At 52.5% G+C, this 13,883-nt stretch overlaps 1 protein-coding gene across 5 annotated transcripts in view; it reads right to left on the bottom strand.

The window, feature by feature from the left end:
- Nucleotides 1-13,883, bottom strand: part of SPNS2 (SPNS lysolipid transporter 2, sphingosine-1-phosphate) — a 35,968-nt gene that overhangs the window by 17,595 nt on the left and 4,490 nt on the right. For all 5 annotated transcript variants that reach the window (XM_039886429.1, XM_039886426.1, XM_039886427.1 and 2 more), the window contains exon 2: nt 4,049-4,114. In XM_039886429.1, coding sequence (XP_039742363.1) covers nt 4,049-4,114 — 66 coding nt within the window. The remainder of the gene's footprint in view (nt 1-4,048; nt 4,115-13,883) is intronic.

The following is a 13,883-nucleotide window of genomic DNA, read 5'->3' as shown; positions in this document are numbered from 1 at the left end:
CTCCCCATACTCTGGCCCATAAGTCACCAGAGCCAGGCAGTATCACCACCTTCCCTCTCGCTCCTCCTCCCCCTGACCTACATTTATGCTGATTTCCTCAGAAGATCTAACTTTTAACTTGCTCATTTTCTCTTCGACTGTGTCTAGTTTACTTGTTAACTCCTCTAATTACTATACTTTTTAATTTTAACACATATTTTTCACTAGTAAAATTTTAAAGTTAGGTCTTTTAAACATCTTCCTGTTCTTTTTTAATAAGGTGCTGTTCTTGTCTTAAAATTCTACTCTTTCCTGTAGCACTTCAAAAAATAAGTATACCTAATGTTGAAGTCTATTCAGGAGTTCTATAGGTCTTCAGCAGCTGGCTTTCCCATTTTCTGGGCCAGCTGACTGTCTCCCACAAAAGCGGGTTTCCTTGTGTGCTCTATTCATTTTGAATTTGAGTTTATATTCAGCAGGAATTATCATCTGTGTCCCATGCAGGCTCATGATTCACAAAGGCTTCACTGAGGAGCAGTTTTGGATTTACCTCTGCTGGGGTCTCTGGAAACATAAGGCCTACATGGGGAAGGGAGCGGAAGTCTCGGACCTGTACGAAGCAGGGGCTGGACTAGGCTCTCTGCATAAAGCCGTAACCAGGAAGGAGCTGTCCTTTTGCAGATGGAAAAAATGCCCTCCAGCCTAGGAGCACAGCTTGAAATCAGGGGTCTTGCCCTGGGCTCTGAGTGGGAACCAAGTCACCCATGCAACACTAGAACCTAAGCTGGCACTGCGCACCCCTCAGAACAAAGAAACCTCCAAACCTGGAAACTAGGTCAGACTGGTGATACTTTGATGAACCTGGGTGATGGCTATATGAAGGTTCATTATACGATTCTCTACTTTTTATGTATGTTTAAAATTTTTTATCATAAAAAAATGTTTACATTAAATATACTGTAACTAGCTTCTAAGACCAATACTGGTCCCCAAACACTCTGCATCATTTGGCTTCAATACCAGATCCCGCTCTTGTTTTTAAGTTCAATTCTTTGCTTCTGGCACCTGGAAATTTCAAGCTCAACTATAAAATTTAAGTGTTTCTTGGCATATTTTATCCAGCGTGGAGGGAGAAGGAGGGCTTCTCACGTCTTCTCAGTTTGACAAACTGATTGGAAGTCCTTTCCCCTGAATAAACTCTAACTCATCCTTCAAAGCTCCACTCAAGTGCTCCCTCCTCCAGCCACCAAGCAGAGCTAGGTATGCATTCACTGCCATTTCCCCCAGGGCTCCCACAGGTCACCATCCCCCCATGCCTGGGTGGGGACTGGATATGTTTTCTGTTCCCATCAACAGAGGGAATTCGATGACTGAGTCTGTGGCAGAGCCCAGCACAGGGCCTGCTGAGCAGTAGATTCAGATATAGCTGGCTCTTTAGGTGTAGGCTATGGGAGCTACTGATTTCCCAAAACAGCAAGACCTAAGAGCTATAATTCTGCTATAATTCTGGGCTTTTGCAGAGGCTGAGCTATGGCTGCTACAGGAGACTCAGGGGCCAGATCTGAGCTGGCTGCAATCTGCAAGGAGGCTATAGAAAGTAGGCTCTTCCCAAGCCGGTGCTCATGCTCTAGTCCCAAGAGGAAAGAGCAGGGGCAGGCCCAGGCCTAACCCGTAGCCACCCCCCACCCTGTCTCCTGGCCTAGCAGCCCCTGGTGCCCAGAAATAAGCAGACAACCTGGCTCTCAGCCCTGGCCCTTTGATCCAGGCAAGCATCAACACCTGGCTGGCGCCCTCCACCTGGCTCCGACCTTATCGGGGCCTGGGGAAGAGACAGGTGCCTGCGGCCCAGGCCAATTAGGTGATTTGCCTGGGTGCCCACTGAGTCACATCTTGGTCTAGCTCGCCTAGCTTCTTGGCTCAGATGGCCAAAGAAGTGAGGACACTCTGGGACACCATCCCAGCTGTGCCAGGGGTAGGTAGAAGGGTGAGGGTAAGAGCCAGGGAATAAGGACTTGGGGATCTCTGAGAGTGCTGGGACTCTAATTATGGCCCAGAGGCATCCATCTTGAAAACACTGAGATAGATGTCAGACTCTCAGACACCTGGAACAAGCCTCGCCAATCCAGTGGCCATCTGTGCCCCCTCCCAAGCCAACAGGACAGCACACGCAGAGTCCCAATTCCGGGCCTGCTACTCTCTTACCATGAGACCTTAAGCAAGTCATTTCTCCACTCTTGACCTCTGCCCCTTCATCTAGAAAGTGAAGTTGACCAAACAGAACTTGTAGGAGGAAGAATCAAGCACGATGATGCCTGGGGTATTTGGGGTACTCGTCCACTTCTGGCCAGGTCAACAGGGATCAGTAGAGACTGCTATGACTTCTCTCAGCCAACTGTGGCAGTGCTATGACCCTCACAGCCCTCCCACTCACACCCTGGGCAGCTGCATTGGCCCTGACCTCACTCAGTGGGAGGTTAATGGAAAAGGCTGAGGTAGAGCCTTACTCCACATCAGTCAGTAAGGCCAAGACCAAGATAGGATGAGGCTCAGCTGGTCCCCCGTGTCTCAGGGGCCACAGAGGGAGGGTACTGGATGGCTAGGCACTCTCTGCCTTTCCCTCATCAGCTCAGCAGCTCGCTCCCTTCCACGCTCCCATCTAGCTTGAACTCTCTCTCCCCTGCTCTAAGAGCTAGTCACTGGGAGTGCAGCTGGAGGGACCCGTCCCAGGCCCCAGGGTGGTTGACTTGCTCTAGCCCAGCCAGGGAGGCCCAGCAAGGGGGTCGGGACCAAGGGAGGGATTTGGGCTCACATCCCGGGTGAAGATGACATGTACATGGCAAGGACCTAGCCACGCTTAGGAGGTGCTGGACCATACAGCCTTGCCCAAGTCCTAGCTTGATCAACTCTCACACATTAGGGCTGAGCCCTGAAACTATTATGTCCTCTCTCTCTGAGCCCCAGAGACCCCATCTGAGAAATGAGCACAGGCAGCTGGGCTCTATGAACTCATTGTAGAGGCCTGGCATTGTGCATACTGGAATGCCACCTAAACAGGTCAGGCAAGTTCCTGGACAGAGCCAGCTCACTCTACCCCTCCCTCCCAGGAGAGCTCAGAATGGGGAAGGGGTTCACAGACTGGAAGACAGGCCATGGTCTTCTTCTCACATATCTGACTGTGCCTCACAGCCAGATAGACTCCTGGACCAAGGGGACCAGGCGGGCCACAGAGCAAGGTTGGGGCCAAGTCAGGACCAGCCCAGGACTCAGTGCTGGCTCTGAGTCTCTGCCCATGTCTAAGGGGCCTGCTGAGGGCACGGCCAGCATGGCCACAGCTAGTGGGAGTGCCAGGGAGCCAAGAGCTCGGGTATGCCGGGGCCATATAGTTGACAGGGAAGGGACAAGGGAGACATAGACCCTGGATGGAGGTCCAGACAGTCTGGGATAACTGCTTAATGACCTGCCACACTGCTCTGGCCCAGGGGTCTGGGGCCCTGCCTCCTCACCAGTCAGGAGGGTGGGGGCCTCCAGGGAGATAGGGTCAAGAAACTTAGGCCCCATCCTAGCCCAAGACCCAGCTCCTCAGGCTCCTGCCCTGAGTCTGGGAATAGGTCTGGGGCTGACCAAGAGGTTGATTCCCAGGTTGATGGCAGTGGAAGGACCTGGGGTTAAGGAGAAGATATGGAAACAGAGTTGACAAGGCTCTGTTGACATTGCCCAAGTTACTGATCTAAGGATTTTCCCTCACCAGCCTCAGAATGGAACCTGGATGCCTGGGTCCTGATGAGGCCCCAAGACCCAAAAGAAGGGTAACCTCCAAGGAACTGAGTCCTTGGCCTGCACGCTGGTATATCTCCCATAGTCCCTCAGGGCACTACGGGAGATTTGTTTTGTTTTACAGGGAGAGCAGAGGCTGGAGAAGGTTGCCTTTTGTGAGTGGCAACAGCGGGATTTGGATGCAAAGTCTATGCTCTTTCCAGTGAGTCAGGACCAGGAAGAGACCCAGCAGGGAATGACCCACCCGGGTGGAGGGGGCCTGAGATGCCGAGACGTGAAAGGGGGTGGGCCTCACCTGACTGCAGCAAGCCAGCGCCTCGGTCCTTGACCCCAAAGTGCTTCTGGATGTCCAGAAGGACTCCTGGAGGGAAAGACAGATGATGCTTACTGGTGACGTCTGATACCCGGCACACCCATTACCCCAGCCCACCTAGGTGACCCCAGTCCCAGCCCAGCCTTCTTTCTACCTTGCAGGGCCCAGCCTGGCCCCATCTACACAACTCCACCCTGCCCAGTTTAGCCAGGCCACTGGGGATGTTGGAGTCCAAGTTTCTATCCTGTCCTACTAGGCCTTCTTGCTCACCCTAGGGGTAGGATCTCACCTCCTCCCTGGCTGCTGCAGGGACCTAAGGCACAGACAGGCCAGGTTCCTCCATGGTTACTCAGCTCAGTGGAATAGCCAAGCCTTCTATCTGCTACCCTGGGCCTCTGGCCTACCTGTGGCCCGAACCCAGACTGTGTACTGGCACCTGAGGAAAAGACATGCGCCCTGTCCTCAAGGAAGACCACCAAGTCTGAAGCCCAGAGAGCAGGTAGGCAGCCCCTGAAAGCTGCAGGGGAAGCCCTCTGGCTGGGAGATGGTTGAGGGGGCTCACAGGCAATGTTCATACCTGCCCACCAGCACATGTGCACAAGCACATGAGCATACACACACAAATACATGTATACGCTCACCCAGCTGTCCTCAAGATTATAACCAGGACCCCCAATTTTCCAGTGCAGGAGTTGAGATGCAGAGGGAAGCAGGCAGGGCTGCAGGACAGCTTTCCAGGGGGAAGGGGATCCCTCCTCCCAAGTCCCAGCCACCTCTGCTCTCTCATTAGGGCTTTGCATGTCAAGGAAGGGGTCAACCAGAACAACCAGAAACCACTCCCACCTGTGGACAGACAGAACCATGGCTATATGGGATTCAGCAAGCTCCTCGGCCCCTCTCACCTCTTATAGCACTTGACCAGGGCCCTGAATAAGCACAACCTCCAGCCCTGAGGGCCCGAGGGCCCCCACCTTGGCTTATCTGCGAGGACAGCAGGAGGCTGGGCCACAAGTCAGAGCCCCCTGACCACTGCACATCTGCATTGAGAAGGGAAAAAAGGAGGAGGAGACAGGGACTGCATCAGGAGTTCCCTATTCAGGGGACAGAGGAAGGGACTGGACCCTGCTTTCAGGGGTCTCTCAGAGCTCTTTATGATGACGATGATGTCGGCATTTGAAATGATGATGAAATGATGAAATGATAATGGTTTGAATCATTGAGCATTAAGTGCTTTGCTAGTTTAATCCTCATACAATCCTATGAAGCTGATACTATTGTGCCACAGGACAGATAAGGAAAACCAAGGCACAGGAAGTTAAGCCACACTCTTAGTCATACAACAGGAAAGTAGGCAAAAGTGGAATCTCCAAGCACTATATGAAAATCCCATCTGGTGGCTGACGGTGTAGAAGTGGAGAGAGTAGAGTGTCACTGTCCCTCCCAAGATCCAGAGTTGGGATGCTGAGCAATTTCCTGGGATGCAGGTCAGACCCTGCTGCTGTCCTAGCAGCCTGACAGCCAAGAGACACTGGCCTCCTCCCTGTTAATGCCCACAGTGGATTTACCATAATTACCCATAATGAAGAGGCTGTGTGAGGCCCAGTTAATGACTTAATAACCAAGGCAGGCTGTGGCCTTGCCTTGAAGGCAGAGCCAGGGGCCAGTCCTGAGCCTGCGGATGGCAGGGCCACCAAGTAGGACCTCCAGAGTGCCCCAACTTGGCCTCAGAGGTCCAGAGTTTCATCAGGGCCTCTGGGTGGCACGACTGGGTCTGATCTTGGGGAGCTACCCACACTCACCTCCCACTCCACAGTCCATTCCTACGCTTGAGCCAGGACCTGTTCACCTGATGTGTGGGTCTGATCTCATCACTCTCTCACAGAGTCGCCATCAACTATGGCTCCCTACTGCCTCAGGGGAGGATCTAGGCCCACCACCAGACCACAGGGCTATAGGTTCAGCCCTTCCAACCCTACTCTCCAGCCTCACTTCTCAGGACACCACCCCTCCACCCAGTACTCCAGTCACCCAAAACTACTCATGACCACTCAATTACACATGTTTTCTAGCCTGGCACAATTTTGTTGGCTCTGCTAATTCCTGCCACTCCTTTAAGACTAGCTCAGGTGCCTTCTCTTCCGGGAAGTCTTCCCTGATTTCTACCCCTCCCACCACCCTCAATAAGTTAGTCGCCCCTGTCTATCTTGTTTTAACACTTGTCACATTAGGTTTAGTTAGTTCTACCGGGAAGAGACGTAAGAACATGGATATGAGTTCCTTGGACCCAGTGGCCAAGAGCTAAGAGCCAACAGTTATTGGTTTCTGCTAAGTTCCAGGTACCATGTAAAGCTCTTCAGATGGTATTTCTACCTCTGCTGCCTATGCTGGTATCAGCAATTATCACCCTCATTTTACATATGAGGAAACTGAGGCTCTGAGAAGCAAAATAACTTGTCATACAGCACTTAAGGTGTTACAGGTAAGATTTGAAACCAAGCCTATTGCCAAAACCAAAGCTCGTTCTTCTGCCACACTGCTTCTGCATGGTTCACTCTTGTTTTCCAGCCCAGGGCCCAGCACACTGCCAGCAACTATGGAGTGGATGCACAGTCAGATGGGTGAGCGTCCGCCTCATCCTCCACTCTAGACCATGAGCCCCTTGAGGGCTAGGACCATGGCAAGTCACCCCCAGGACCCAGAACAAGGACCATTTAGAATGGGTGGAGTTGGCAGGCAATATGGAGGTAAAACTCTCCCTGGGCCCCTGAAGAATGAGTCCCTATCCACAGCCAAATGGAAGGCATGAATCTGAGATAACTGTTGGCTCACTTCCTGGGAAGGAAGCCATATAAACATGGTCATCATGAAGACGGCTTGTGTGCACAGCAAATCAGAACACTCTTATTTCCTCCCAATTCACATTCTACCCACCTGACTAGACTCGATCCCCCTCCCATACTTAGAGGCACAGCATTTGCCTCTGCCTCCAGGAAGCCTCCTCTGACCTCCTCTACTGCACAGAGCTCCTGGAAAGTGGTGGGGAGGACATTTCTCCATGTCCAGATGGGCATCCAGGGCCACTGGGAACTCTCAGGCAATCTAGACCCTAAGATACAGGAAGCTTTGGATGTCCACACCCCAGCAACCCCTGGAGCTCAACCTTGGGTCCAAGGCCTGAACTCCAGGCAAAAGATCAGAGAGAACCTTCCCAGGGAGCAGGGCCTCATGCAGGCCATAGGCCCTAGATCAGGCCCTGTCTGAGCCTTTCTGAGTTGTTTTCCCTCTTATAGAACTGGAAGGGGCTATGGCCACAAGTGATTGAGATCCCACTGGCTCCTGGCACAGGAAACATGTGTCACAGCCGCCCTGCCGGTCATCTCAGATTTTCCTCTGGGCTCCAGCCTGGCTTGGGCCCACACACCCCCTCCCTTCTTTACCACAGCCTTATTTTTAGCCTCTTTCCTGGAGGCTGAGGTTTGGTGGGTCACAGGATAAGCCTCATGTCCAGGAGCAACCTCCTACAGCTCAGGCCAAGCCCCTTTCACCAGCCCTACCAGCCAAAGGCATGCAAGGTGGGGCTTCTACCTTACACGCAACCCCCAGCCTTCCCATGGCCCCACCTCTCAACCCAGGACTCTCCAGGCAGTCACCCCAAATCCACATTCAGAAGCGCCCTCTGTCCACAGGGTTCCCATCCCTAAGCCAAGAAAACACTCTGGAACAGAAGAAGCATCTGGACTTTCTCATCCATTAACCCCAGTTACACCCCTTCCGAGCCCCTGAGGGTCTCAACTCTTGTCTAAGGCTAACTTTCCCCAGCTCTAGGCCAATTGTCCCTCCTGCCTCCCAGTGATCTTGCCGTGGGTCCACCCCTGGCTTGAGTTTATACATAGTCTTAGCATCTACTTCTGTCTTCTGTACATCAGCCCACAAAAGTGCTCACATCCCTCTCATCCTGGTGATGAAAGCAATCCTGACTTGTCCCCTCTGCCAACCACTCCTTTCTCCCCGCTCTAGCAAAAGTTCTTAGATGAGTTCTCTCCCCTTCCAAACTCGATGTCCTCACCTCCACCACTCCCCTGAAACCAACCACCTCAATCTTACAGACTCTCTCATCCCTCAGTGTCCCAGCCACCTGGACTCCAGTTCTACAGCTCCCCAATCTGGTCCCCATTCCCTGAGTGGCAACATGGCAATACCCAGGCCAGACACCTAGGAGTTGGCCCTGAAACCTCCTTGCTCCCCATAGGCCCATGAATGAGCCCCAATGATTCTCTCTCTTCTTCACCAGCTGGCCTCCTCTCCAGTCTCCCTCCCGCAGCCTGATCTCACAAGCATTTATTGATCTCTCACTAAGTCCTGGGCTGGGCTTTAGAGCCCATAGACAGTGTCTGGACTCAAGAAGCTAACGCCATGGCCCAGTGATTGCCACTTCTGGTTAGGGCTCAGAGTAACCCATGAATTCTTCAACATCCACTGGCCCACACCACTGGTTCAGTATTACTACTACTAACAACAACAAAAATCTGGGTATTAACATGTATTGAGTGCCAGATACTGTTTTAAGAGTGTTACCTCTATTAGTTCATTGATATGGCTGCCCACTAATGCTCAATGGCTCCCCACTGCCACCCAAATTAAGCCAAAACTTCTAGCACTTGAGGCCTCCATGATCTACATCTGTACAGATACCTTCTCTGGAGGTGAGACCCAAGTATCTCTTAATATACAGCCCAGTGATTGGAAAACACTGGCCTGGCTGGCCTGAGGACTCTGTGACTTGCATATGACAACCCAAAGGCCTCCAAGCTTTGACTACAGCTGTGCCCTCTTCCTGAGAGTCTATCTCTACTTGTTAAGATCCACCTCATCCGACTTATGGACATGGACAATATATTAGTGATTACCAGAGGGTAGGAGGGAGTGGAGAGGTAAATGGGATAAAAGAGGTCAAATATGTGGTGACAGAAAGAAATCTAACTATGGGTTGTGTGTGTGTGCGCGCACACACACACACACACACACACAAACCTTAGTGTTGAAACTAACTGGATTTCATTAATCAATGTCACCTGAAACTAACTGGATTTCGTTAACCAATGTCACCATAAAAATAAATAAATAAACTTAAGAAAATTAAAAAACAAAAAATTAAGATCCACCTCATCCAGAGCCCAGATTCAAGGTCTGGGCCAGGATGTCCTGCTAACTCCCTCCTCTGGGACTCTTATTGAAGAGATGCCTGAACCTCGAAGGTACCAGAGCTGGATGGAATCTGGCCTCACTCACCTAGCTGGCTGGTCACAAATACAGTGATTTCTCATTACTGCTGGTCCCTTGGCAGCTCCCAGAGGAGCCAGGTCCAAACCTCAACATGCTGATATCAGAGAGTTCTCAAAAAGGCCAAGGTGTAAGAGGAAACTGACACTGACCTCAGGGGCCCCTAGCTCAGACCAGCCTCAAATACAAGGTTGGGACAACATAAAGTCTCTTCCTGCCCAGTCAGCCAAAGCAAGCTACATAGTGCTCAAGGTTACTCCCCCAAGTACAGTCATCATCACCCTACATTCACCCTGCTTCTCTCAGAGCAGCTGGAAACTTGGCTGAATTCTCAAGAATATGGGCTCCAGAGCCAGACCATCTGGGTTCAAATCCTGACTTCTGCACCTTCCCTGCTGTGTGACCCTAGGCAAGTTACTTAACCTCTCTGTGCAGTTTCCTCCTCTGTAATATGGCTTAATTTTAAGGTCTGCTTCCTATGGTTGTTGTGAGGTTTAAACAGGTTAGTCAATGTAAAATGTTTAGAATGATGCCTGGCACATGGTAGGTAGTTACTAAATGTTATCACAGATCATTAACTCATGGGGCAGGAGCCCTGGCCATAAAAGAATGATGGGAACTCCCACCTCAGTAATCTTTTCTCCAAAATGAGGACAGATAGTTAGAAAGACAGGGCCTAAGGACCTGAAGGGATGGGCCTTGCCTGCCTTTGGCTGGTCCCTATAGGAGGGGCCCTGGTTCCCCTGCAGAGGCCTCAGAGCTGGTTCACTTTGAGAGTCTTGCCCCTGCTCCAATGCTAGGCCACAGCTCCCGCCCCAGTAATTATAGGGGCCTGACGGCCTGGCTTTGCTGATCTGGCTCTGGATAGCTAAGGCTGGGAAACCACAGCCTGGCCCTGCTAAAAACCCCCTCCCCTCTGCCCCAGCCTCAGGGGACTGGCCAAGGCAGTCCCTAAACTGGGGACCCAAGCTCTCAAGCACACGCACTTCCTGCCCCAGGACTTCCACGGGGCAAACTCCTGCCCCTGTCCCCCAGAGACAAGCTGAGTGACCTCCAGGAACTTCTGGCCCCCACTCCAAGTTTCAGGTCACCCACCTGAGAGTGACCCAGGATCTCCATACATCCGGGCTGGGTTCATCCTAAATCTCAAGTGCATTTGTTCTACATATCCTGACCATCCTCCTTCCATGTCGCCCTACAAATCTGGGTCATTAATGTCAAGACAACTTAGTGGTCATCTCTGCAGGAACCATGAGGATAAGGCCCCCAAGCCCCAGAGCCTCAGCCCCTCAGAGAGGCCCTACTCTCTCACTGGAGAGCCTAGACCCTGAACTTATCCCTCTAAAGAGTACTCCAGCTGGAGACCATAACATCCCTCCCTACCAAGAGCCCTGCCCACATACCCTGCCAGCCCTAGAGGGGAACTGCCCCCAGAGCTCAAAGAGCCCTCCCTTCTCCCTACCAAGTCTCTATGCCTGGAGTGGGTGGGGACAGGCAGCCTGGCCTCTCTCCTGTGGTTCTAGTCTATCATTTGGGGCCAGCTTTCCTGGAACCAGACTTGGCCTTAGCAATTTGGGGGCTTTGCATAGCCGTTCCTTTCCCAGCTCAGCCTCTCAGGCCCCGTCCTGCCTCAGGGGCTCCCACGACCACCTGGCAGGGGATGAGGTGGCCATACCATTATCATGACCCTCAAAGAGCATGGCCCTATGTCAGGGGTCCCCAAACCCTGGGCTGCGGACTGGTACTAGTCCATGGCCTGTTAGGAACCAGGCCACACAGCAGGAGATGAGCAGTGGGTGAGTGAGCAAAGCTTCATCTGTATTTGCAACCACTCTCAAGCACTAGCATCACCACCTCAGCTCCACCTCAGATTATCAGGCATTAGATTCTCATAGGAGAACCACTCTCTGGTCCTAAAAAGGTTGGGAATCACAGACCTATGTGACCACAGACACAGGATAAGAGGGAGGAAGGGGGAGAGATAAGAGATCCCAAAATGCCGTGGCTCAAGCCCACGAACTCCCAGCTTCTCCCGGTGTGCTGCTTCAGTGGCCAAGGGTACCAGTGACTTCTGCTCCCACTTCTCGAGTGGAAAATTGAGATTCGGAAGATGAATGGGACAAAGTCCACAGAACCAGGCAGGAGCAAGGCTGAGCTGGCCTCCAAGCTCCAAGCCTGGCCTATGTCCCCCTACCTTACCCCAACTAGACCCAGAAAAGAGGGTACGACCAGCCCTCTCTCAACATCCATACCCACAGCACTCATATGGATGTTAGAAACAGTGTGTGACCAAGAAACGTCACCCTCCCCAGGCATAGCCCTTTACAGTTTACAAAGTCTAATCACGCTCCTTGCTTCCTGGGACTCCATTCGGCAAATCCATGCTTGACAGTGAAGGGACCACGAAGACCTCATGGAGCTACCAAGTTGGGGGGAGACCCCAGCAAGGTCTCCATGATGGGAGAGAACTGAGGGAAGGTAGGAGGCCAAGCCCTAGTCCTAGCCTCCAAGCTGTCAAGTGCATTGTCCCTCTTACTTCTTGCTCTAATGTAACTGCTTCTGCTCTCAGACACATCTCCCCCAGGACTCCTTTCATCAACCTCCCAGCTACCAGAAAAGGGCCGGGCCTAGAGCAGGCAGCCTCACTGTGTGACCTGGGCCCAGCCCTTCCCCTCGAATGCCTCTCTATAGAAGAGACCAGACAAAACTACTATGGTGCCCTCCAGAATGTACAGAAACCATTCTGCCCAGTGTGTGGGCAAGGGGGCCTCACTGTCAGAGTCGAGGGCTGAGTAGACAAGGATCATGCTGACTTCCCCGATTTCCTTTCTAGGGGTGCAAGGCTCCGTAGCTCATTGGGTGCCCTGGTCAGTACAAACAGGTAGCACTGGCAACCACGAAAGAAGCCCTGGCCTCAGCAACAGGGGCCTGGTCCTTACCTAGGATTGTCTAAACCTATCAAGGCCCCTTCGGCCCAGAGGGATGGGCTTTGGGGTTAGGGTCAACTCATCTCTGCCAATCAGTCAGCAAGGGTCAAGCCTGTGCCAGCACCCTACCACACACACATATTGGGGTCACAGAGATGACCAGGATTGGCCCCTCAAGGCTAGAGGAAAATGTCCACCAGACATAGGGGTAGATGCTATGATGGATATGGAATATAGTGCAGCTGAAAAGCAGGCGTTAGGTGCCTGGCTCAGCTCAGAGAGCTGGGAAGAGCTCCTGGAAGGAGGCAGAGGCACCACTGACACCTACCCAGGGAAACTGAGGTTGGCTGCTGCCACACCTGGGAAACAGACCTGGTTATCCTGGGGGAGGGAGGTACAGGCAGAGCCAGGGGCCAGCAGACAAGAGTTTCTGGGACCAAGCTACCCTTGGGAGCAAGAGCCTGATCACAGAAAGAGGAGCAAAATCATTTATTGTTGATTCAGGGTTCGGAGAGGGCCAGGATCTACCTCAGGTCACACAGCAAGTCTAGCAAAGCAAGGAGCAAGAAGCTCAGCCCAGAAGACATTCAGGGCCCAAAAGTGAGCCTGGCCCCAAGAGCCTGGGGATGAAGCCAATGTCCTCTTTGCTTCCCTCGCTCTCACCCCCTGTCTATCCTCTGGATTTCAGCTCCCCACACCCAGGCAGAAACAAAAGCTACTTCCTATCTGAGGAAGGGACATGGAGCTCTTCCTTTCTGAGCACCTCTGACCTAGCTATAACCTACAGCCCTGCAGCCTTCCTGTCCCATTCACAAAATGAGAAACTAAGGCACAGGCTGGAGTGTTAAATGGCCCTGGGTCCCAGGGCCATTTAAACTCAATGTAGTGAGTTTCAAGGCACTTCCTCTGACAGGTCAACAGCACAGCTGAGGTGCTGGCAAAACCAACTAGAAGGTGCCTAAGGAGGAAGAAGGATCAAGGAAATAGGCAGCTGGCAGTTAGTCATTAGGGTGCCAACATTCCAGGGCAGCCAGTGGTTGACCTGGGTACTGACCTGCCAGAGAGGCGCTCTGGAATGTGGCCCTGGGATACTCCACCCTGCAGACTTTAGGTAGTACTGATGTGGCTGTGGCTAGGATGGGGCCACCCACTGAGAAAAAGACTACTTGAGGAAGTATGGGGGAGGTGATATTGACTATCCTTATCCACAAAGATAGCCACAGAGCTTGGGGCTTGACTTGGCCTCTCCCCACCCAAACAACCCTGTAAATGGCCCTGGGCCTCCATTTCCCCCATCTGTCATCTCTGGACAAACTCAACCAGGTAGACAAAAAAGAGCCAAGCGCCCCAGCCTGGCAGTCCCCTCTGGCACCCAGCTCAGGTGTTTAGGGAAGCCCCTAGTTCCTGCCAGGCCTGTGTTCCTGGCTGGGTCCCTAACCTCAGCTATCTTTCTGGGTTTCTGTTAGTGAGCAGTTGTCATGGATACCGGTCTCAGCTTCCTTGGCAGAAAAAGACTCCCCCAGGGCAGCACTCTGCCTCTCCTCACCAGCCCCCGCCCCGACCAATTTCAAGTGCCCAGTCTGCCATGGGCTGGATCAAAGGAAAAAACA

This window comes from Pteropus medius, unplaced genomic scaffold (genome assembly GCF_902729225.1).
Source record: "Pteropus medius unplaced genomic scaffold, Ma_sr-lr_union100, whole genome shotgun sequence".
Lineage (NCBI taxonomy): Eukaryota > Metazoa > Chordata > Mammalia > Chiroptera > Pteropodidae > Pteropus > Pteropus medius.
Note: the sequence above shows the minus strand (reverse complement) of the source record. Positions and strands in the feature narration are given on the sequence as shown.